We start from the raw sequence: 24,278 nt of genomic DNA, 5'->3' as shown, positions 1-24,278 counted from the left end.
CACAAAAGAGTAGACAGGCTTACAGATACAGGTCCCCACCAAATCACAGAAAAGTCAGCAGTCCCTACAGTGTAAAGGAAGATAAAAACAGGACAATCCAATCATGTGAAAAGGGAGGTGAGAACGTTGCCACTTCACAGCTATCACGTCCTTGTAAGTAAAAAATAGCTGTGAGGATAAGCCTGACCCCAGGCCACATACCAAGTAGGAACTAGGGGCCATAGGGCGCCAAGGCATTCTAACGAGCACAGGGTTTCAAAGATCTCCCGAGACAAGGCTAGTGTCCAAGACTCCCACATGTACTTTCCTCAGGCGTATCCCTGAGCACGTCAGACTTTTCGAGACTGCTGGAATGGCCAGTGGTGGTCTACCCTCAGGATCACAGAAAAGAGGGCACATGAGAGGTGCTCATCTCACCCATCTCTGCATCTCTAGCACTGAGGACGGCGCCTGGCATACAGTAGGTACCCAAGTGCTTGTGAGTGGGGAGGGACCAGCTAGCGGGAGACTGACGATGAGCAAAAAGCCGGCAAGGGAAAATCAAAGGAGGAAGCAAGGCTAAGAGTGTTTCTCTTTCTCCAGAGGTTCCGAAACCCTGAAGGCTACAAGACAGAACCACTCTTTTGCCTAGGCCCACAGCATTAATTCCCTATTTTTGGGGGGAGCAAACTAGCGATATGTCTACTACCCACAGGACTCTAGTTTTTCCTTCCCTGAGAGGTGACAGTCAAAGGTCTGTGAGGCTTAGGTTGAATGAGATGTGTCACCTTGAGTCTACGGTCTATGCCCTTACTCAACTCTGTGAGGGATCAAAAAACATTCAGGCTTTGCTTTCAAGGGGCTTAGTCTGGTAGAGGAGGTAAGACATGAACACAAATAACGATAATAGAGGGAAGAACACGAAATTGCTATAACTTTTTAAAAAGCTATGGAAGAACAAAAGGAGAGATTAACATTTTTGATAGCAACACAGGGCAGGATAGGGCACGTCACTCAGGAACACTAGTTGTAAGAGGGAAGTGACACGAGCTGGTTAAAGGACGGGCAAGATTCCAATCAGCAAAAACGTGAGGAGGGCATTCCAGGTGAAAGGGTCAGCAAAGCAAAGGCATGGAGGCAGGAAAGCACAGACTACGTTCAGGGTACGGCTCAGCTGAACCTGGGGTCTGGTAAAATAAGTTATGCAGAAAAGACCTCAAAAGAAGGTCTGGATTAGACCAAGGAGGACCCAACTAAAGGTTTGGTCTTTTTTTCCCCTGTACAGAAGCAGTGAGGAGCTATTTAAGGTTTTTGAGTATAAGAATGACATGATCAGTGCTGGGCTATACTTTCCTTTGAGGACAGAATCATTTCAGTAAGTTGGCATCTAAATGGTTTGTGGCACTGACCTGGCTGTACGTTCCCTGGTAGAAGACAGGGTGTGCCCTCCCATATTTCTCTTCAAAAGAGTGCATAAATGAAACAATGTCCCCAACGGGGTCAGTGACCCGGCTGCGAGGGTCAGGCCGTATAAAACGAAGAGCAAACCTGGGGAGGAAGGAATAAATATCACATGAATTCAGCTTACTGTAGTGCATATGGAGTGGGCCAGTTTGTACAGATTCCTATAACAGAGCCAGAGGCACGGCAACAAAGGGAGGTGAGCGGTCTGAGTGGACCATCAAACCTGTCAGTGGAGTCTGGCTTGTAAGCCGCAAAGTAGCAGGTGTTGTTCCATGGCCTGTTCAAGAAGAATGCAAACTACTAGGATTATAAACTCCAACACTGGCCTAACAAATCGGCAGAAAACTCTAGGGACAGAAGGCTTGGAAGGGAAGGCACAGTATCCAAAAAGATCACAAGTCCGGCTATGCACCCAGACTCCAGAACGGCACTGCCTAATAAGTAGCCACTAGTCATGTGGTTATTCTCAATTTAAAATATATTAAGTTACATACAATTAAGAACTCAGTTGCTCAGGCACACTAGCCACATTTCAAGTGCTCGATGGCCACATGTATTTGATGGCTCCCATATTGAACAGTGCAGATACGGAATGTTCCCATCACCAGAGAAAGTTCTACTGGACAGTGCTGCTCCAGAGCAGAGACTTCCTCTGGTTGTCCTACTTCCCTCTCCTGCTCCTTCCTGATCTCCTGGGATTTTGAACTTTTTTAGTTCACACTCTCAAGCTATTCAAATTGTGGACAGGAACTTCGGACCTGAACTTGTAGTCATGATTTATTTGTTCTTCAAAGGGACAAGTGACTTTTGCCTGATGACCTATAGCTGAGGGCACCCATGGAGGAGGTTACAGAGCTGATCCAGGGAATGTGGTGGATATGGAGTCCTGGCAGCTACTGTGAGTTATGAATGCACTACCCAGTGGTGCCACATGTCTGCTTCTGAGGAGCGCATCCTACCATATTTGTGCAGCACCATTTATTTATCCTCCAGGTTTCCAAAGAAGGCAGTGGGGCAGAGGCCAATGTGCTACATAACATTTAACAAGCTGCTTGGATAATACAGCTACATTAAAATTAGTAACACATGCCATGCATATTTTTCCTAGGAAAGCAAGCAATATTCATTTACTTGAGGAATCTTCAGCACAGAAAAGGTAACTAAACTATGCTACTTTCCTTACCAAATCTTGAGCCAATTGACTATCCCCTCCACAAACTCCCCATATGTGTACAATTCCATTTGGAATTTCTCCCGAGTAATCAAATCAAATTCATTGACACAAACATTCCAGAGCAAATTAAAAACACAAAATGTAAGAAACTGTATATGTGGGAGAGGGGTTAGAAATCCTTTAAAAGACTGATTTTGATTACCTTTTCTTTTCTTTTTTTGAGTTGGAGTCTCACTCTGTCGCCCAGACTGGAGTGCAGTGGCCGCTCCCGGCCACCGCAGCCTCGACCTGCTGGGCCCCGGTGATCCTTCCGCCTCAGCCTTCCGAGTAGCCGGAATTACAGGCACGCGCTACCACGCCCGGCTGATTTTTTGATTTATTGTAGAGATGAGGTCTCGCTGCCCAGGCGGGTCTCGAACCCGCAGGCTCAGGCAATCCACTCACCTCAGCCTCCCAAAGGCGTGGGATTACAGGCTGAGCCACCGAGCCCGGCTTGATTACCTTTTCTAAAATTATTTTAGGATTATCTCTTTCAGTTTTCAAATCCTGAAGAGTGGATTAAGGCTGTAACTTTTTTTGTTTCTCATTATAATATATTCCCATGGCCTGCACAATTTAGGCAATCAGCTTTTCAAAAAAATCGAAATGTCCACCCAAGCTTCATTATGATTTTATAGGTTTTTACATGCCCAATCTTAAACAAAATGGGGATGGATTGAGTACTAGCGGCTCACTGGTGGCCATTAAGAACTCTGCTAAAGCAAGGAAGCCATTAGCAGACTGTTGATAAAACACCAAGGGGCCAACATAGACGGTTTTATCTGACCCTTGCACATCTGCAGCTGCTAGAGCCTCACCTCCAGCCTCTGCTTCTTAGAGCAGGGAGAAGGCTGTCCCATATTTGGAGGGAGGTACAGGCTACCCTGTATACAAGGCCCAGGTCACATCTTTTTTTTTTTTTTGAGTAGGAGTCTCACTCTGCTGCCCAGGCTGGAGTGCAGTGGCATGCTCACAGCCACCACAGCCTTGACTTGCTAGACTCAGGTGAGCCTTCTGTTGCAGCTCTCCAAGTAGCTAGAACCACAGCTGCGTGCCACCATGTACAGCTAATTTTTAAAAATTTATTGTAGAGATGAGGTCTCACCAAGTTGCCCAGGCTAATCTCAAGCAATCCTCTAGACTCCACCTCCCAAACTGCTGGGGTTACAGGCGTGAGCCACCGTGCCAGGCCCAGGTCACATCTAGCTCCATCTGTGGGTCTGGAAGGCCATAAATATTTTAGCTCCCCATAGAGCCTAGGTGTGGCTCCAGATCAGATACCTCAAGTCTGATGTGGCAGGGAGTTGGGTCCTACTTAGTATTTTCTGGCTTTGGAGCCTCTGCAGCTGCCAATGATGAGCTCTTTGAATGGGATGTGAAGGAAGCTACTAGAAGGCAGGCGGAGGTATGAAGCAAGTGTATACAAAAAGGGTTCCAGTGTCAGCAACCTAGGGATTGCCATGGCAAAGTGAAAAGGGACAAAAGGAGTGTCCAGAGAGGAGTAGCTACTGTGGGAGGAATCTAGGGCAATGTGGGTAATCTCAGAGCAAGAGAATGTACCAGGATTGTGAGCAGTGAGATGGAGGAGGAGGAGTTCAGAAAAAAGTTCTAAGGAGTGTGAAGATAGGAGATAATGGCAGTTAGAAAGGAAAGGGTGTGCCCATTTACCAGGAAATGTAGAGGTGACAAACATGATGGGGAGAGGAGGCGGAAATCAATAAATGTCGGCAGACTGATCCTTGCAAACAGGTAAGACTAATTTAAAAACAATTCCATTTCACAACATCTGCCTCAATGCTTAAACAATGTAACATACTTTTATAGTGTATTATAAGACAGTTCAGGAAGATTATTCAAACTGATGACAAGCTGGCAAGTCAAAACTGATAAAGCATAAAACTTATTCTGGTCTAAGTTTCAGCTCCAAAGTCTACCCTGTTGCTACTAATACATAAATACAAAGGTACATACCTAAATATATCAAGTATCGTGTAATAGGTAAACCGGAATGGAAGCATTATCAAGTAATAACCCCATCCAAGCAGCCCCTGAAATTCCAAAATCAAAGTTAGAGAGAATCTTCTTGGTTCCTGATATTCTACTACATGGCTAGTTTGATTTCTTATCTATTTTTGTTCTTTCTCGTCATTTCTTCCTCTGTAATACAGTTGCCTCTTCCCGGCTACCTCAATCCCTCTTACATGCTACTGCCTCTGATCTTATTTCATTTAATACTATCATTTTTCTTTTATTCACAGAAATTTTATATTACATCTACTTTAACAGTTTTTCTGCAGCCACTTGTATTAGTTTTCAAGTTCAACTGCAAGTTTACCTCCCCAAATGATAAATATTCATTCTTTCCTTTTTAGTTTTACACATTAAAATAGCAAGAAAGATAACCAACACTACTACCCCTGGATATTTGTATATATATGATACTAACCACAAACATAAATCTCCATATAGCTGGCTAATCTTAGTAATAATGCTAATTATTATTATTACTGCTGTTATTATTAAAACTTCATACATACAGGGCTCTATAGTTTACAAAGCATTTCTTAGCCATTATATTGTGCTAACCTGAGACACTTTCTATGTCCATGCCAGAAAGCCCTGGAGTCCCATGGGTGATAGGAATCTGCTAGTCTACTTCAAAATACCCCCAAACAACTTAGAAACATTTATTTTAAACTGCCAAGTGCTCAACAAAAAGGTATGATGATAGAATAAATTCTAACTGCTGCAAGGCTAAAGAAAGTGCTTTCTAGCCCGGCTCGGTGGCTCAGCCTGTAATCCCACGCTTTGGGAGGCTGAGGTGAGTGGACTGCCTGAGCCCGTGGGTTCGAGACCCGCCTGGGCAAATTGGCGAGACCTCATCTCTACAATAAAAATAAAAAAATTAGCTGGGTGTGGTAGCGGGCGCCTGTAGTTCCAGCTACTTGGAAGGCTGAGGCGGAAGGATCGCCGGAGTCCAGCAGGTCGAGGCTGTGGTGGCTGGGAGCGGCCACTGCACTCCAGTCTGGGTGACAGAGTGAGACTCCAACTCAAAAAAAAAAAAAAAAAAGAAAGTGCTTTCTAAATGCAAACATAAGAAGTGTTAACTCTAAAGATAAGAAAGAGAAATTCTAAGAAGTTCTTTAGAGTTCATTACCAGTGTATGCAGCTGACTTCCATAACTAGTCTGTGAGACATTCAACGTGAAATGGGAAGACTGGCAATTTATTCATGTCTGGATCCCCAGTAGCAAAATGCCAGATTACTGGAGCACTGTTAAATACTTGTTGAATTTAAGTGAATCACCTCCTTGCTATTAGCCCTTCAAGGATAATTTCAAAGATGTGGCCAAGGCCCCTACAAAGATTCAAAGTGCTTCCTCAGATGTAGATTAAGTAAACTGATGTAACAAAGATCTCAGCAAACACATTCTAACTTAAAGCACAGAAAACACTCTCCAAATAACTGGCAAAAAATAGGAAAAAAAAAAAAGAATAGTTTCTGTATCAATTTATTGATGAATCAAGGCAAAATGATATACCCGAGGGGCTAGGTGTAACTAACAGGTTGACATTCTGAATATTTCTTTTGCTCCTATCATACAGAGCTTGATGTAACCAAATGAATGAACTTATAAAATAAAAAGACAAAAATTCCAGTTACAAAATAACTTGCCCTTGGTTGTGGTCTTGAGACAACATAGCTGTAGATCCTGTGGTCAGCAGTATTAACCTGCAGGGGTCGGGATGGAGGTGGGTTGAAAACACTCGGTACACCCTCTTGCTCATTCAATCTGTCCTGCACAGCAGCCTGAGAAGGAAAACAGAGTAGCAAGAGTTCCAGTGATGCTCAAACCAACCCCAAGAAAAGATGTGGCAACTACTATTTGGCATTCCAAAACAGGATTGTCATTAATACACTAAAAGGTCACCTGAGGAGTGCAGCTTCAAAGACCTTTTAACCTGCTATACTGGGAGGTAATGTGGGATGATGGTTCCAGAATTCATGCAGAGCAGAGATCAGGGAACGCATCTGGAAGCTACATGTACATAGCAAACACTTCTTTTATTCAGACAGTATGTATTATTTAGGGTGGCTGGGATATAAAGTGCTTCACCCTACAATCCCAAGAAAAGCCACTCACAGAGAATACAATGAGGACAGTGCCCCTGGAATGATGCAACAAAGCAGTTCTGACAAGCAGAGTCTGGCAAAGGGCTCTGCAGTAGAGAAACTTCTGTCTGAATCCTAGCTCCACTGCTCAGAAGTTGCTTAACTTAAGAGCCTCATGTGCAAAATGAAGGAACAATGTTTCTCAGTTAATCTGAAAACTTAATGAGTGAGTCATACATAAAGATGCTAATACAACTCCTGAAAGACAGCTGACAAACTCACTTCAACTCTGCCCCTGGAAATGGCTATCTGCCCCAGTATACTAACAATGTGACCTTATTCAAGAGATGTCTGGTCTTTGTCTTTTGGGAGGTGATCTATGTCAGACCCCACAGGACTGCTATCAGGTTGTAGGTTGGAGCCGCAACACCCAAAGTCTCAAGGTGAAGATGGGCTATACAAAAAGACTGACTATATGGTTTATGGTGGGAACTTTGGGAAACTTGGTATCAGTTGACTTAAAGACTGAGTTCAACCATGTGGGCTGCTGACAAATCAGTTATGCCCATGCAATGAAGCCCCACACAAACTACAGACACTCTGAAGTCCAGATTGTCAATACAGTAGTCCCCTTATCCACAGAGACACGTTCTAAGACTACTTACCACACCCTCTTCCCTCGTGGGTGCCTGAAATCGCAAATAGGACCAAACCCGGCGCAGCCAATTGCAACCTGTTTCTGTTCATGTCTCCCATCCATAAATGTAACACCTTTTCCATCTTATCATAAGCACTTATCACACACTATGATTGTAACTTTTGCATTACAAGGTGTGACAATTTCAAAGATAGAAGGTTTGCTCCACCACAGATCTCAGTCACCCTCAGCATATGACTTTTTTCCTCAGGTTGAGAACTTTGACCTTTTCACTTATGAATTCTCCTTGGCATATGTGAATAGCAGCATCACTAACTCTTGTGCTTTGGGGTCATTATTACGTGAAATAAAGGTTACCTGAACAAAAGTACTGTGATACCACGACAGCTGATCTGATAATGGTGACTAAGTGACTAACGGTGGGCAGTGAATACAGTGTAGAGACACTGGACATAAGAATGATCTGTGGCACTGGCAGGATGGAGTCTGTCACTGTCACAGTGACAGCATGAGGTCTCATCATGAGACTCAGAATAGCATGCAATTTAAAACTTTGTTTATTGATGAAAACTTCCACATAATATTTTCAAGCTGCAGTTGACCATGAGTGACTGAAACTGCAGAATGTGAAATCATGGTAAGAGGGTACTACAGCATTTCATGAGTACTGTCAGGCACCTATGCTAGGACAGTAGCACATCCTGACTCCAGCTTCAAGTCCGAAGCCCTTGAGACTCTGCCCTATTGTGTCCTCCTTTAGTTGACTTTAATCTGTTCCCTGTAATAAAAGATAACCATGACTATAACAGCTTTCAGTGAGTTCTTTGAGGGAACTAGCAAACCTGAAGATGTTTTTGGAACCCCTTAAAATAGCAGTTGGTATCAAAAGGGAGGGTGGCCTTTGGGAGGGCAGTATGGCCTCTAACCCTAATAGTTAGTTAGCTTTAAACTTTATAGTTTGAGTAATTTCAGGTAATCCTCAGTTTTACAATCCAGTGAAGAAATAATCTTTCAATAAACTGTGCTCGGACAACTGGATATCCGCATGCAAAAGGTGAGGAACCCCTAAATTACACAATACATAAAAGTCAACTCAAAATACTTCAAGAATCTAGGTATGATGGAATCCCAGCACTTTGGGAGGCTGAGAGAAGAGGACTGCTTGAGCCCAGGAGTTCGAGACCAGCCTAAGCAACACAGTGAGACCATGTCTCTATAAAAAAATTAAAAAGTAAGCCAGGTGTGGCAGTGTTCATCTGTAATCCCAACTACTTGGGAGGTTGAAGTACTTTCCTGAGCCCAGGAGGTTGAGGCTGTAGTGAGCAGTGATCGTGCCACTGCACTCCAGCCTAGGCGGTAGAGAGAGACTCTGACTCAAAAAAAAAAACAAAAAAAAACCAGAGGCCTAAATGTAAGAGCTGAAATTATAAAACTCTTAAAACAAGCATGTAAATCTTTATAACCTTGGATTAAGCAAAGGTGTCTTAGGTATGACACCAAAAACATAAGCAACAAAATAAAACACAGACACAGTGAACTTCATCAAATAAAAAATTTTGTGCACCAAAGAATATAATCGAGAGAGTAAAAGGACAACCCATACAACAGGAGAAAATATCTGCAAATCAAATTTCTCATAAGGGTCTAGTATTCAGAATATATAAAAAACTCTTAGCCAGGTGCAGTGGCTCACACCTGTAATCCCAGCACTTTGGGAGGTAGAAGCGAGAGGATCGCATGAACCTTGGGCAACATGGCAAGACCTTAAAAAATTAGCTGGGTGTGGTGGCACATGCCTGTAGCCCCAGCTACTTGGAAGGCTGAGGCCGGAGGATCACCTGATCCGATAACAGAGAGACTCCAATTCAAAAAACAAAACCCAAAAATCTCTTACAGCTCAACGCCAAAAGAAAACAAAACAAAACCACCCCCCCAAAAAACAAATTTACAAATTGGCAAAGGACTTGAATAGACGTTTTTGCAAAGAAGATATACAAATGGTCAAGAACATGAAAAGATGCTCAGTATCAGGATAGCCACCAGAGAAATGCAAATCACCATCTATGAACAGAGAATGAGTCCTCAAACATGGAATCTGCTGGTACTTTGATCTTGGAGTTCCCAGAACTGTGAGAAATAAATTTCTGTTGTTTACAAGTCACCCTGTTTAGTGTATTTTTTATAGCAGCCTGAATGGGCTGAGATGTGCTATGATGTATACAAGGAAATACTGTTTGACAATAAAAAGAACGAAGTCCTGATACATGCTACAACATAATGAATCTTGAAAACATCCCACTAAGTGAAGGAAGCCAGTTGCAAAAGACTATGATTCCTTTCACAAGAAAATCCAGAATAGGGAAATCTACAGAAAGAGAGATTATGGTTGTTCAGATGTGGGAATGGGGGAGGGGGGTGCCGTGGGAGTAGGCAGGAGGGTAATAACTAAAGGGTATGAGGGTTTCTTTTAGGGGTAATGTGGTAAAACATTCTAAACTTTTGGGGGGAAATGTCTTAAAATTGATTGTGGTTTATGGCTGCCTAAGTATGAATATACTACAAACCAATGAATTTCACATTTTCAAGTTGGCTAATGTGAATTATGCATCAATAAAGCTGTTACTTAAAAAAACCACATCTGACAGCATTTGTTGTCAATTATAAAAATTAGAGCTTTCAGCCAGGTGCAGTGGCTCAGCCTGTAATCCCAGCACTTTGGGGGGGCTGAGGCCAGAGGACTGCATGAGTCCGCGGGTTTGAGACCAGTCTGGGCAACATGATGACACCTTGTCTCTATAATAAACCAAAAAACTAGCTGGGCATGGTAGTATGCACCTGTAGTTCTGGCTACTTGGAAGACTGAGGTGAAAGGATTGCCAGAGTCCAGCAGGTTTATGGTGGGATGGCCGTGACTGGGTCACTGCATTCCAGCCTGGGCGATGGAGTGTGAGACTCACTCAACTCAACAACTCAACTCAACAAAATAAAATTTAAAAATTAGAGCTTTCAAGAAAAAAATTAGAAATTTGAAATATCTTGTATTTGTCTCCATAAGCTTGACAGTTTCCTAATACTAAAAGGCTATTTTTGATGAGTTTGGTGGTGCTATTTTTTTTTTTTTTTTTTTTGAGTTGGAGTCTCACTCTGTTGCCCGGACTGGAGTGCAGTGGCCGCTCCCGGCTACCGCAGCCTTGACCTGCTGGGCTCCGGCGATCCTTCCGCCTCAACCTTCCAAGTAGTCAGAATTACAGGCATGTGCTACCACACCCGGCTGATTTTTTGATTTATTGTAGAGATGAGGTCTGGTTACCCAGGTGGGTCTCGAACCCGTGGGCTCAGGCAATTCACTCACCTCAGTCTCCCAAAGGTGCGGGATTACAGGCTGAGCCACCGAGTCTAGCTGGTGGTGCTATTAACAGATAATATTATATAATAAAGTGTATCAACATCTTGAAGACATATTAATTCAGTGAACCAATATTTTCCATATAACCAATGCAATGAAATTACAACATCATGCAATGGTAAAAGATCCTTTCAAGGTAAAAGACAGGCCAATAAGATTTCAATGTAGAAGAACATAAAAAGCTCACTGATATAGTTTAAAATTCCACACTACAACTCACTTTTAAGAAATTATCACAGTGGGCTGGGCACAGTGGCTCACGTCTATAATCTCAGCACTTTGGGAGGCCAAGGTGAGAGGATTGCCTGAGTCCACAGGTTCGAGACCAGCCTGTGCAACTTGGTGAGACCTCATCTCCATAATAAATAAAAAAATTAGCTGGGCGCAGAGGCGCGCACCTCTAGTTCTACCTACTTGGAAGGCTGAGGTGGAAGGATCACTTGAGTCCAGCAGGTTGAGGCTGCGGTGGCTGTGAGCGTGCCACTGCATTCCAGCTTGGGCAACAGAGTGAGACTCCAACTCAGAAAAAAAAGAAAAAGAAACTACCACAGTATCAAAGAATATTCACAGTTATCTGAAAAGGCTATTGAAACTCTCCTCCCATTCCAACTACATATCTGAATGAAGCTGGAGTTTTTTCTTCACCTACTTCAACTAAAACTGCATACCAAAACAGATTAAAGGCCGAAGCAGATTTGAAAATCAACCTGTTTTCTATTAAGTCAGACATTAAGAGATTTGTAAACAGTTATTTTTCGTCAAAATGTTATTTTTGTGACATGTAACAGGTTGTTTTTTAATGCATCAATAAACTTCAAGACATTTCTCAGTTTTTTTTTTTGAGTTGGAGTCTCACTCTGTCGCCCAGACTGGAGTACAGTGGCTGCTCCCAGTCATTGCAGCCTCGACCTGCTGGGCTCCAGCGATCCTTCCGCCTCAACCTTCCAAGTAGCTGGCATTACAGGCACGCGCTACCATGCCCGGCTGATTTTTTGATTTATTGTAGAGATGAGGTCTGGCTACCCAGGCGGGTCTCGAACCCGCGGGCTCAGGCAATCCACTCACCTCAGCCTCCCAAAGGCACGGGATTACAGGCTGAGCCACCGAGCCCAACTTACACATGTATATTTTTAAGACAAGCATAAAAACATCTGGGAAGAATCAAGAGAAACTGTTAATATGGCTACACTAGGGGAGGAGGATGGAGAAACAATGGTAGGAAGCGATTTGGGTGGGATTGTTTTCATATGTGATCGTAGGCTTTCGTTGAACTTCTATCTTTATATATTTTATGCATTGTTTCTATCAGTTATTAAATAGACTAAGGTGAAAAAGACTGTAAATAAAACATCCCATTTGTGTAAAACACAGAAAATGTCTAAAAGGACACACGCTAGCTATCCATGTGGTGGGCTTGAAGATAATCATTTTTTTCTTTACACTTTTTGGAATCTCTTACCTGGGTGGGTGTGCACATATGCATGGGTGTTTTTGCAACAAGTGTGTAATACTCCTATAAGTTATTTAATGTTAAAAGACGGTCTGAGCCAGGCACAGTGCCATGCATCTGCAGTCCCAGTTAGTCAGGAGGCTGAGGTGGGAGGATCGCTTGAGCCCACGAGTTTGAGAACAGCAGGGCAACACAGCCAGATCTCTAAAAAAATGTAACTAAATAAATAATAAAAAGATGGCCAACATAATACCAGATCATCACAAACAAAAAATAAAGTGGTCGCAGCAATATTAAAAATCAAACTAGAATGCTAAGCAAAAACATCTGATATTAACAAAGGTATTATTACAAAAACAATCTAATAGCTGTGTGACTTCATGTGTCAAACAGTGTTGAACTACATAAAAGGTAGAGCGTGCCTCCACCCAAACAGAGAATTTATTAATATACTTGATGTTCCTTGTGTTGCCTTTCCACAGCATGTACACAAAGTGTTCTCTCTGATATACTTCTTATTAACACCAGAAAGGTGTATACTTATTATTGACACACTATCTAAACAGAGTTACACATATAAAGAAGTCTGGAAGAACACACACTAAAACATCAAAATGTGGTAATCTCCAGAAAGCATGATTATCAGGAACTTCCATTTGCCAACTTCACGAACTCTTGTGTTTTAAATGTGTTACCGACATGTACTCTTTTTGATCAGAAAGAACAATTACTTTATATCCATTGAGAAATTAATCTATAAAATTATATTTAAATTATCAAGTCAGTTGGGCTCAGTGGCTCAGCCTGTAATCCCGCGCCTTTGGGAGGCTGAGGTGAGTGGATTGCCCTGAGCCCGCAGGTTCGAGACCCACCTGGGCAGCGAGCAGTGGCACACTCACAGCCACCCCAGCATCGACCTGCTGGGCGCCAGCAATCCTTCCGTCTCAGCCTTCCAAGTAGCTGGAACTACAGGGGCGTGCTACCACGCCTGGCTAATTTTTGATTTATTGTAGAGATGACGTCTCACCAAGTTGCCCAGGTGGGTCTCAAACTCGCAGGTTCAGGCAATCCACTCACCTCAGCCTCCCAAAGCGCGGGGATTACAGGCTGAGCTACTGAACCCGGCCATATTTATATCTTTATTTTTTTTTGAGTCGGAGTCTTACTCTGCCGCCCAGGCTGGAGTGCAGTGGCACACTCACAGCCACTGCAGCCTTGACCTGCTGGGCTCAGATGATCCTTCCATCTCAAGATGTTTTCCAAGTAGCTGAAATCACAGGCGTGTGCCACCTTGCCCAGCTAATTTTCCGATTTATTGTAGAGACGAGGTCTTGCCAAATTGCCCAGACTGGTCTTGAACCCGTGGGCTCTGGTTGAGATGACAGGCATGAGCCACCATGCCCACTGCATACAGATTTTACAATGTCAATGGAGCATTAAATCACCACAAAGAGACCTCACTGGATACCTACACATGAAGTAAAATGAAAGAGGAATATGAAAATAAACAAAAACAAAAAAGCAAACTACTAGAAATTCCAACTACATTGGGCCAAAGAAGAAAATAAAAACTTTTAAAATGTATTTCCAAACGAAAACTCACGGCCCTAAAGGCAAGAAAGAATGCAAACAGGCCGGGCGAAGCAGCTCAGCCTGTCATCTCAGCACTTTGGGAGGCCGAGGTGAGTGGCTTGCCTGAGTCCAGGGCTTTGAGACCAGCCTGGGCAACTTGGTGAGACTTTGTCTCTACAACCTGTCAAAAAATTAGCTGGGAGTGGTAGTGCACATCTGTAGTTCTGGCTACGTGGAAGGCTGAGGCAGAAGGATCGACTGGGCCCTGCAGGAGGATGCTGGGGTGGTTGTGAGCGTGCCACTGTACTCCAGCCTGGGTAACAGAGTGAGACACCGATTCAAAAAAAGAAAAAGCAAATAAATTAACCAAACTGTAAACAAACAAACAAACAAACAAAAAACAGCAAATAAATTAACCAAACTGTAAAAAAAAAAAAAAATCAAGAAGCTAAAAAAGTATGAAAATGTATTAAAGATATTTTCCTAATAAACAAGAAAACAGAAAAAGAGAACTTATAAATACAAGCAGTAGCCACAAACAAAAGAAATGAACAATAAAAATAAGCCAGACCGGGCTGGCTGTGTTGGCTCATGCCTATAATCTCAGCATGCTGTGCCAAGAGGAAAGACTGCTTGAGGCCAGAGTTCAAGACCAGCGTGGGCAACACAGTGAGATCCCATTTCTACAGGAAATTGTAAAAAAAATTAGCTGGGTATGGTGGCACACACCTGTAGTCCTAGATACTTGGGAGGCTGAGGTGGGAGGACCGCTTTACAGTGAGCTATGATCAACCCACTATACTCTATTCTGGGTGACAGAGTGAAACCTCATCTCTGAAATAAATAAATAACCAAACAAACAAACCAACTAGCAAGTCTCATTTTCAAAAAGGGATAATAAACATCATAAAGAGAATGAGAAAAAAAGGAAGGATGGCACTGATACAGAATGTAAACAATATGCTTTGTATAGCTCTATGCCAAAAAAACCTTGACATCTCAAAGTAATAAGCATTTTCTAAGAAAGTTTACCAAGCCGGGCTTGGTGGCTCAGCCTGTAATCTCGCGCCTTTGGGAGGCTGAGGTGAGTGGATTGCCTGAGCCTGCGGGTTCGAGACCCGCCTGGGCAGCGAGACCCCATCTCTACAATAAAATCACAAAATCAGCCGGGCCTGGTAGCGCATGCCTGTAATTCTGGCTACTTGGAAGGCTGAGGCGGAAGGATTGCCGGAACCCAGCAGGTGGAGGCTGCGGTGGCCGGGAGCAGCCACTGCACTCCAGTCTGGGTGACAGAGTGAGATTCCAACTCAAAAAAAAAAAAAGCTTATCAAGAAAAATGTAGAGACTGGGCTTGGTGGCTCAGCCTGTAATTCCAGCACTCTGGGAGGCCGAGGTGAGTGAACTGCCTGAGCCTGCAGGTTCGAGACCAGCCTGGGCAACTTGGCAAGACCTCATCTCTACAAAAAAAAAAAATTAGTCGGGCATGGTAGTGCACACCTGTAGTTCCAGCTACTTGGAAGGCTGAGGTGGAAGGATTGCCGGAGACCAGTAGGTCGATGCTGGGGTGGCCATGAGCATGCCCCGGCACTCCAGACTGGGTGACAGAGTGAGACTCCAACTCAAAAAAAAAAAAAGAAAGAGGCAGAAAACATAAATAATGGGGCAAAAACATTAAAAAGTTAACAGAAAACAAACAGAAACATGTTTTCAAGTGCTTTATTAAAATATTTAGGGAATAGGAGGTAATTCCTATGTCATTTAAGCTTCTCAACCCATTTCTATCAAGTTAGTCATTTTATAAAGCCAAAAAACACTTGAAATCAAATTCTAACAAGGAAAGCACAAAAATAATACACAGAACAACCTCTGCCCAACATGTATTTCCTCCAAAATGTTCAGTCATCAAGTCTTTTAATTCAGGGGTCTGCTTAAATATAACCTCTTAGATGACCACCCTATTTAAATATCACCTCCTCGGGCAACCCCCTTGGGTCCCCTCCCGCCTTGGGAGTATTTCTGTCCTCTCAATAAATTCTGCTTTCCCACCAAATAAATTAATAAAGAAAGAAATATCACCTACTCAGACACACCTTACTTGGCCTCCCTATTTAAAGTGACTCCCAGACCCTCTGTTACATTTCCTCTACTCATCTTATTTGTCATTCATTACAAACAAATTATCTAGAATTAAACCATTAAGAGCAGGGACTTATTCTTGTTCACATGTATAATGACAGAGCCTTAAATGATCAAAATTGATCAACCTAATTGATAAAAAATACATGTTATGTTGGCCATTGCCTTATCAAACGCAGGTGTGGCCATTTGCTCTTTGAGTTATGGCTATCGTCATGTTTCCAGGCTTTGACCCTCACCCTTACTTTGGGGAGGTGAATCTTCTCTTTCTCTCTCTCTGATTTGCTTTCTGAATAAACTATATTTTCTTTCTTTTTTTTTTTTTTTGAGTTGGAGTCTCACTCTGTCGCCCAGACTGGAGTGCAGCGGCACGCTCCCGGCCACCACAGCCTCAACTTGCAGGGGTCCAGCGATTCTTCCACCTCACGTTCCCGGCCACCACAGCCTCGATTTGCAGGGGTCCAGCGATCCTTCCGCCTCAGCCTTCCATGTAGCCGGAACTACAGGCACACGCTACCACGCCTGGCTAATTTTTGATTTATTGTAGAGACGAGGTCTCACCAAGTTGCCCGGGTGGGTCTCAAACCTGCAGGCTCAGGTAATCCACTCACCTCAGCCTTCCAAAGTGCTGGGATTACAGGCTAAGCCACCAAGCCTAGCCAACTATATTTTTTAATCCTTAAAAAAAAAAGAAAAGAAAAGAAAAAAATGTCGAGGCTGGGCAAAGTAGGCCAAGGCAGGAGGATTACTTGAAGTCAGGATTTCAAATCCAGCTTAGTCAACCAAGTGATACCCTGCCCACAAACAATTAAATAATCAGCAGGTGTGGTGGCATAGATCTTAGTCCTGGCTACTCAGGAGACTTAGGCAGGTGGATCCCTGGGGCCCAGGAGCTTGAGGCTGCAGTGAGCTATGACAGTACCACTGCACTGCAGCCTAGGCAACAGAGAGAGAAACTGTCTCTAAAAAAAGCCAACAGGGCTTGATGGCTCATGCCTGTAATCCCAGCATTTTGGAGGGCCAAGGCAGGAAGGTCGCTTGAAGTCAGGAATCTGAGACCAATACAGTGAGACCTCATCTTCACAAAAAAATAGGGGCGTGACAGTATGCCTGTGATCCCAGCTACTCGGGAGGCTGAGGCAGAAGGATCACCTGAGCCTAGAAGTTGAGGTTGCAGTGAGCCGTGATCATACTACTGCACTCCAGCCTAGGCAACAAAATGAGACTCGGACTCAAAAAAAAGAGAAAAATATGTGTTGAATGATTAAGTACTACTTAGGAATGTGTTTTTAGGAATCCAGCACCCTATTCAAATAGCAATAATGAAAACAATAAAATTCTAGAAATCAAAAGGGAAGTGGATACAATTAAACATCCACTCTTCATATAAAGTATACTAAGAATAGATGAACAGTCAACAGGTATTTATTGCAGTTCAGTGTCACATGCTAGGGATACAGCAGTTAATAAAACAAAACAAGATCTCTGTTCTCAGAGCCTCTATCCTAGTGGATCCATCTCAAAACAGCTACCAACATCACACTTTATAACTAAGCATCAGAGGCACTGGAGTGAGGACAAAATGTTTACTACCACTATCAACTAGCATTGTTCTAAAGTTCAATGTGCAAGAAAAAGAAAAGATGCAAAAAACCAAAACAGAATAAACTCAAAAATATGTGACAAGAAAATCCGAAAGAATAAACTCGAAAATATGTGACAAGAAGGTTCACATGAAGGGCAACCCCTTCAGGGTCCCTCCGACTGTGGGAGGTTTCCTGTCCTCTTAATAAATCCTGCTTACACACACACACACACACACACACATACACACCACACACACAAGAAGGTTCACATTAAGATGTCTGGTTAAAAATTAAATATACAAAAGACAATCATTTTCTGAAAGAGACATTAAGAAAAAATAAGGCAGGGGGTACTATACTGAGGGATTTGGTTACCACTTTTTCTATGATTTTATAAACTTCCTCCTTTTAAAGAGTTTTGATTCTGAAAAAAACTTACTTAGGGAAAATGTTCCTGATATTAAAAAAAGATATGTTTTTGGCTCTTTATCAGACAACCGACAAAGACATATGCTCAGACGAAATCTTATTATACCTCTATGTTCCAGTTATGCTGTTCCAAGGTATGGCGACACTGATCCATAGATTCTATGCCAGTCAGATCCTGAAAAGAAGGGTGAGAACAAAAAAGTTACTTAGAGAAACACCAGCGGTACACATGTATGTTTTTTCCCCTATTAGGATACTTATGAATACTACTAGGAAAACACACTACACAGTGTTGAAGTAGACGTTAAAGTATAGTATAAAGACTTTGCTGATTCAGAGTTTATCCAGTCCACTATCTAATCTAGACTCATATAGAATTAAAGAATGATACTTCCTTTGAAAACTTAAAGGATTTCAATTATAAGAACAATTGATTTTTTTTTCTTTTTTGAGTCGGAGTCTCACTTTGTCGCCTAGGATGGAGTGCAGTGGCGCACGCTCACGGCCACTGCAGTCTCAAACTTCTGGGTTCAGGCGATCCTTCCACCTCAGCCTTCCAAGGAGCCGGAACTACAGGTATGTGCTACCACGCATGGCGAATTTTTTGATTTATTATAGAGATGAGGTCTCGCCAAGTTGCCCAGGCTCAAACCTGTGGGCTCAGGCAATCCTCTCACCTTGGCCTCCCAAAGTGCTGGGATTAAAGGCATGAGCCACACTGCACTCAGCCTAGAACTACTGATTTAAATCAATATTCTCTGGCCAGGCCTGTCATCCCAGCACTTTGGGAGGCCGAGGCGAGAGGATTGCCTGAGCCCATGGGTTCGAGACCCACCCGGGCAACTGGGCGAGGCCTCGTCTCTATAATAAGTCAAAAACTAGCCGGGCATAGTAGCGTGCGCCTGTAGTTGCGGCTACTTGGAAGGCTGAGGTGGAAGGATCGTTGGAGCCCAGCAGGTCGAGGCTGCTGCACTCCAGTCTGGGCGACAGAGTGAGACTCCAACTTAAAAAAAAAACAAACAATATCCTCCATTAGCTGGGCATGGTGGCACACACCTATAGTCCCAGCTAACTGGGAGGCTGAGGTGGAAGGATAGCCTGAGCTCAGAAGGGTGAAGCTGTGGTGAGCGGTGATTGTGCTGCTGCACTTCAGCCCGGGCAACCAAGTGAGACTCCAATTCAAGCAAATACATAAACAAACAAACAGTCTCCTTCCAAATTCAAACTTTAAAAATTAAAGACTTCTTCAAGTTCTGGGCTAAGAAAAATATCCTTTAATGTTAAACAACTATTCGGTTTATAATACCGGTTGAATGTCCCAAATGCAAAATCAGAAACTTTGTGACTGCTGACATGATGCTCAAAGGAAATGCTTACCGGAGCATTTCAGATTTCAAATTTTTGGATTTGGGATGCCCAACTAGAATAATGCAAATATTCCAAAATCTGAAGAAAATCCAAAATCTGAAACACTTCTGGTCCTAAGCATTTTGGAAAAGGGATATTCAACCTGTACACAATGAAGTAATACAGCTTTTCTGCAAAATGCCGTGCCTCTCATTAACCTATGTCATTATCTACTTGTATATAACCTAGTTTCCAACATAAACCATACAAAATATTTTATTAGTGTTTGTAATTCAGATATTTCCCCACAGGAAGTATTTTTCCCATACCCTGCTCTTCAGCCTGTTCTAAGGTTCACCTTTTTGGGTTTTTTTTCTTTTTTTTAGGAGTCTCAGTCTCTTGCCCAGGCTGGAGTATACTGGCACACTCATGGCCACCGCAGCTACTTGGAAGGCTGAAGTAGAAGGATCACCTGCTGGGCTCAGGTACCTTCCAAGTAGTTGAACCACAGCCAAGTACCACCATGCCTAGCTAATTTTTTGATTTATTGTAGAGACAGGTCTTGCCAAGTTGCCCAGACTGGTTTCAAACTCCTGAGCTTAGGAAATCCTCTCGCCTCCACCTCCCAAAGTGCTGGCATTACAAGCATGAGCAACCATGCTGGGCTAAGGTTCATGTTGTCTCTGACCAAAGCTGCTGTCTCTGGCCTCTCTTCTTCTATCCCTCCAAATGCAGGACTTTCCCTAAGGATGTATCCTGGATTTCTGTCTCTTCACCAGCCTCCCTGGCAATCTCATTGAACCCTCAGCTTTCAACCACTCTTTTTATGCAGATGACTCCTAATTTAATCTCTGGAAGGGCCATCTATTCTTAAATTTAACAACACATTTCACTCAATATTTCCACCTAGATGTGACACCAGTATCTCAAATTCATCATTTAAAATTGCTGTAACTGCTGGGTTCGGTGGCTCAGCCTGTAATCCCACGCCTTTGGGAGGCTGAGGTGAGTGAATTGCCTGAGCCCGTGAGTTCGAGACCCGCCTGGGCAGGCAAGACCTCATCTCCACAATGAATCAAAAAATTAGCTGGGCGTGGTAGCGCGCGCCTGTAGTTCCAGCTACTCGGAAGGCTGAGGCAGAAGGATCGTCGGAGCCCAGCGGGTTGAGGCTGTGGTGGCCGGGAGTGGCCACTGCACTCCAGCCTGGGTGACAGAGTGAGACTCCAACTCAAAATAAAAATAAAATAAAATAAAATAAAATTGCTATAACTGTTAGCGACACCAACATTCTCTAAAATATCCAGGCAAAGATGAACCTGGAATCTCACCCTCATCTTTGAGCACTCCATCCCTGTAACTCCACCCGTCAGTAATCGAGTTAAAACGGTTTATTTACTATTTTATCCTATATCTGTAATCACATTCCCATTCCCACAACCAGTTTTTTTTTTTTTTTTAGTTGGAGCCTCACTCCGTCACCCAGGCTGGAGTGCAATGGCATGCTCACGGCCACCCCAGTGTCGACTTGCTGGGCTCAGGCGATTCTTCTACCTCAGCCTTCCAAGTAGCCGGAACTACAGGTATGTGCGACCACACACAGCTAATTTTTCTGATTTATTGTAGAGATGAGGTCTCACCAAGTTACCAAGGCTGTTCTCGAACCCGTGGGCTCAGACAATGTCCTCACCTTGGCCTCCCAAAGTGCTGGGATTACAGGCTTGAGCCACCGCGTCCAGCCTCCAGAATCTTTAATCAAGTTTTAATAACAAGTAAACTGCCATAATTTAATTTCTCTTTCTCCTTTTGACTCTTCTTACCATTTATTTGTGTGTGTGTGTGTGTGTGTTACTGCTCTGTTCAAAATCTTTCAGTTGACTGGATAACAAATTCTAAATCCCTTGGTCTGATATTTGAATGTTTCTGTAATGTGGCCCCAGTCTAGCATATTTTCTCAGTATTTCCTTTCAAATGTCCAATACTCAGCAAATCTAATAGCTCATATATACATCTCAAGCTGAGAATTTCCACAGAGCTAAACCCTGGCCTTCCTTCAAGGTCCGATACAAAAACCAAAACCATCCACTCATCCTTTCATTCAACAAATGTTTACTACATGTCAATTCTATATTAGCTACTATGTCCAAAGGATATAAGATGAATAAGATATAGTCTCTATCCTCAAGAAACTCCTCTCAAAAATCAGCAGGCATCAGGACAAGGAGACTGACAAGAATGTGGTAGCACAGGCCTGGTGTAGTGGGTTATGACTATATCGGCACTTCGGGAGGCCAAGGTGGAAGGAATGCTTGAGCCCAGGCATTTGAAACCAACCTAGGCAACACAGTGAGACCTTATCTCTACAACAAATTAACCAGGCGTGGTAGCGTGTGTCTGTATCCCAGCTAATCAGGAGGCTGAGACAGAAGCATCTCTTGAGCCCAAAAAGCCTGGGCTATGGTAAGCTGTAGTTATGTGACTGCACTCCAGTCTGGGTGACAGGGTGAGATCCCGACTCAAAAAAGAAACAAAAGAAAGAATGTGGAAGCATGGACTAAAGAGTTGGAAGACTGTAGTTCTGGCTTTGATTCTGCACCCTATGGCCATGGACAGGCACGTCTTGACACTGACTGGAGCTTCCTTTGTGTGCAACATTAGGGGTCTAATTTGGATTGGACTTTCTTTCCAGACTTTAAACAACAAAATTCAAGAACTGAAGTTTGGATTCTTTAGGTATGCAATTGTTTATTTTTAAAAACTACACAAGTAGCAATAAACTGGCTAATGCCATTTTTTAATGTTAAAAATAATTAAAAATTTCAAGACTGAAATTGAAAAGCTCTGTAAGAACCAGTGACTCTCCAGCCTGGGCAACTTGGTGAGACCTGACTCTACAATAAATCAAAAAATTAGTTGGGCATGGTGGTGCACACCTGTTGTCCCAGCTACTTGGGAGGCTGAGGTGCAAGGATCACCTGAGGCCAGCAGATCGAGGCCATGGTGGCCCTGAGCAAGTCACTGCACTCCAGTCTGAATGGCAGAATGAGACTCCAACCAAAGAAAAAAAAGAACCCCTGATTCTGACAGGTACGACAGTCTGGATTTGTGTTCTATTCCCATCTGGCCATGGCCTTTTGGCTTCTAATGGGGCCCCCCTTAACTCGTAATTTCCCACATTACAGCCACTAAAGAAATGGCATGTTCAGGGCTTCTCCTTCTCACCGTGGATTCTCTTTGAAGACGTGGACTCTAAAGGCACCTTCTCCTCGGGGTGCAAATGATGACTACCTCCTCTCAATACCCAAACTCTTTTCTACCTCTCTTACACGTCAGTTGTGTCCTATCTTCTGACTGTCTATGTTCATTCAACTGCCTTCTCAGAGGATCTCTGAGAGCAGAGTTTGTGACTCATTATAATACTCCCTAGTACCTGACCCACAGTAAGGGCTTAAAAAGTTAGTTCGGCCGGGCTCGGTAGCTCAGCTTTGGGAGGCTGAGGTGAGTGGATGGCCTGAGCCTGTGGGTTTGAGACCCACCCAGGCAACTTGGCGAGACCTCATCTCTACAATAAATCAAAAAAAATTAGCTGGGCGTAGTGGCACGCATCTGGAGTTCTGGCTACTTGGAAGTCCAAGGCGGAAGGATCGCCGGAACCCAGCAGGTTGAGGCTGCGGTGGCTGGGAGCGGCCACTGTACTCCAGTCTGGGCGACGGAGTGAGACTCCAACTCAAGAAAAAAAAAAGTTAGTTCAAGTTAAAAAGACCTTTTTGTATAAGCTTCAATAATCATAGCTCTAAGCTGAAATCCTCTAGATATTATCAAAAAATCTCATTGTAAATTAATACTTTTTTTGTTTGTTTTGAGTCAGGGTCTCACTCTGCTGGAGGGCAGTGGCACAATCATTGCTCACCACAGCCTTATCCTTCTGGGCTCAGACGATCCTTCTGCCTCAGTCTCCCAAGTAGCTAGGAAAACAGGTGCACACCAGCACACCTAGCTAACTTTTTTATTTTTGTAGAGATGAGGTCTCGTTATGTTGCTTAGGCTGGTCTCAAACTCCTGGGCTCAAGCAATCCTACTGTCTCAGTCTCCTGAAGTGCTAGGATTACAGGTATGAGTCATTGAGCCCAGCCAGGGTCTTTAAACTTCAATGTTCTTACAAGAGAGGTCAGAGTGGTTGTCAAAAATACAAATTGTAGACTCTTCCTGAAAATTAACAAATCAGAGAAGGCAACAGGTAGCAGTGTTTTCAGCTGGTTGTCAAGTACTGCCAGGCTGGGAAATCCATGGATGTTTTCTTTTTTTTGAGTCGGGACCTCACTCTATCACCTAGGCTGGAGTGCAGTGGCACAATCGTGTCTTACCACAGTCTCTACCTCCTGGGTTCACGCGATCTTCCTGCCTCAGCCCCCCCAAACAGCTGGCGTGAAACATCACAACTGGCTAAATTTTTTTTTTTCTTTTTTGTAGAGACGTGGTCTCGTTATGTTGCCCAGGCTGGTCTCCAACTTTTGGGATCAACTGATCCTCCTACCTCAGTTTCTCAAAGAGCTGGGATCACAGGTGAGCCACCATGCCCGGCAAATTCATGATGTTGATGTACAATTCTAAGCAGGAATAGGGATTGTAAATCTCTTATTAAAATAACTTTTTTTCCAAGTCAAAGTTTCACTCTGTTGCCCAGGCTGGAGTGCAGCCGCACGCTCATGGCCACTGCAGCCTCGACCTGCTGGGCTCAGGCAACCCTTCCCCTTCAGTCTTCCAAGTAGCTGGAACCACAGGCATGTGCCAATATGCACAGCTACTTTTTAAAAAAATTTACTGTACAGACGAGGTCTCATCATGTTGCCCAGGCTGGTCTCAAACCTCTGGGCTCAGGCAATCCTCTTGCCTCTGCCTCCCAAAGTGCTGGAATTACAGGCATGAGC

The 24,278-nt window shown here is 43.4% G+C and overlaps 1 protein-coding gene across 1 annotated transcript in view; it reads right to left on the bottom strand.

Annotated features, from left to right (window-relative positions):
* FAF2 (Fas associated factor family member 2) overlaps window positions 1-24,278 on the bottom strand; it is a 72,776-nt gene that overhangs the window by 13,169 nt on the left and 35,329 nt on the right. The window contains exons 2-5 of the mRNA XM_008069680.2: window positions 18,113-18,181; window positions 6,332-6,466; window positions 4,628-4,704; window positions 1,389-1,527 (exon numbers count right to left, since the gene is read on the bottom strand). Of these exons, the coding sequence (XP_008067871.1) occupies window positions 1,389-1,527; window positions 4,628-4,704; window positions 6,332-6,466; window positions 18,113-18,181 (420 nt within the window). The remainder of the gene's footprint in view (window positions 1-1,388; window positions 1,528-4,627; window positions 4,705-6,331; window positions 6,467-18,112; window positions 18,182-24,278) is intronic.

The sequence above is a fragment of the Carlito syrichta genome, unplaced genomic scaffold (assembly GCF_000164805.1).
Source record: "Carlito syrichta isolate Samal-C Ts95f unplaced genomic scaffold, Tarsius_syrichta-2.0.1 Scaffold111487, whole genome shotgun sequence".
Taxonomy (NCBI): Eukaryota; Metazoa; Chordata; class Mammalia; order Primates; family Tarsiidae; genus Carlito; species Carlito syrichta.
The sequence above is the reverse complement of the archived record's forward strand: the minus strand, read 5'-3'. Positions and strand labels throughout refer to the sequence as shown.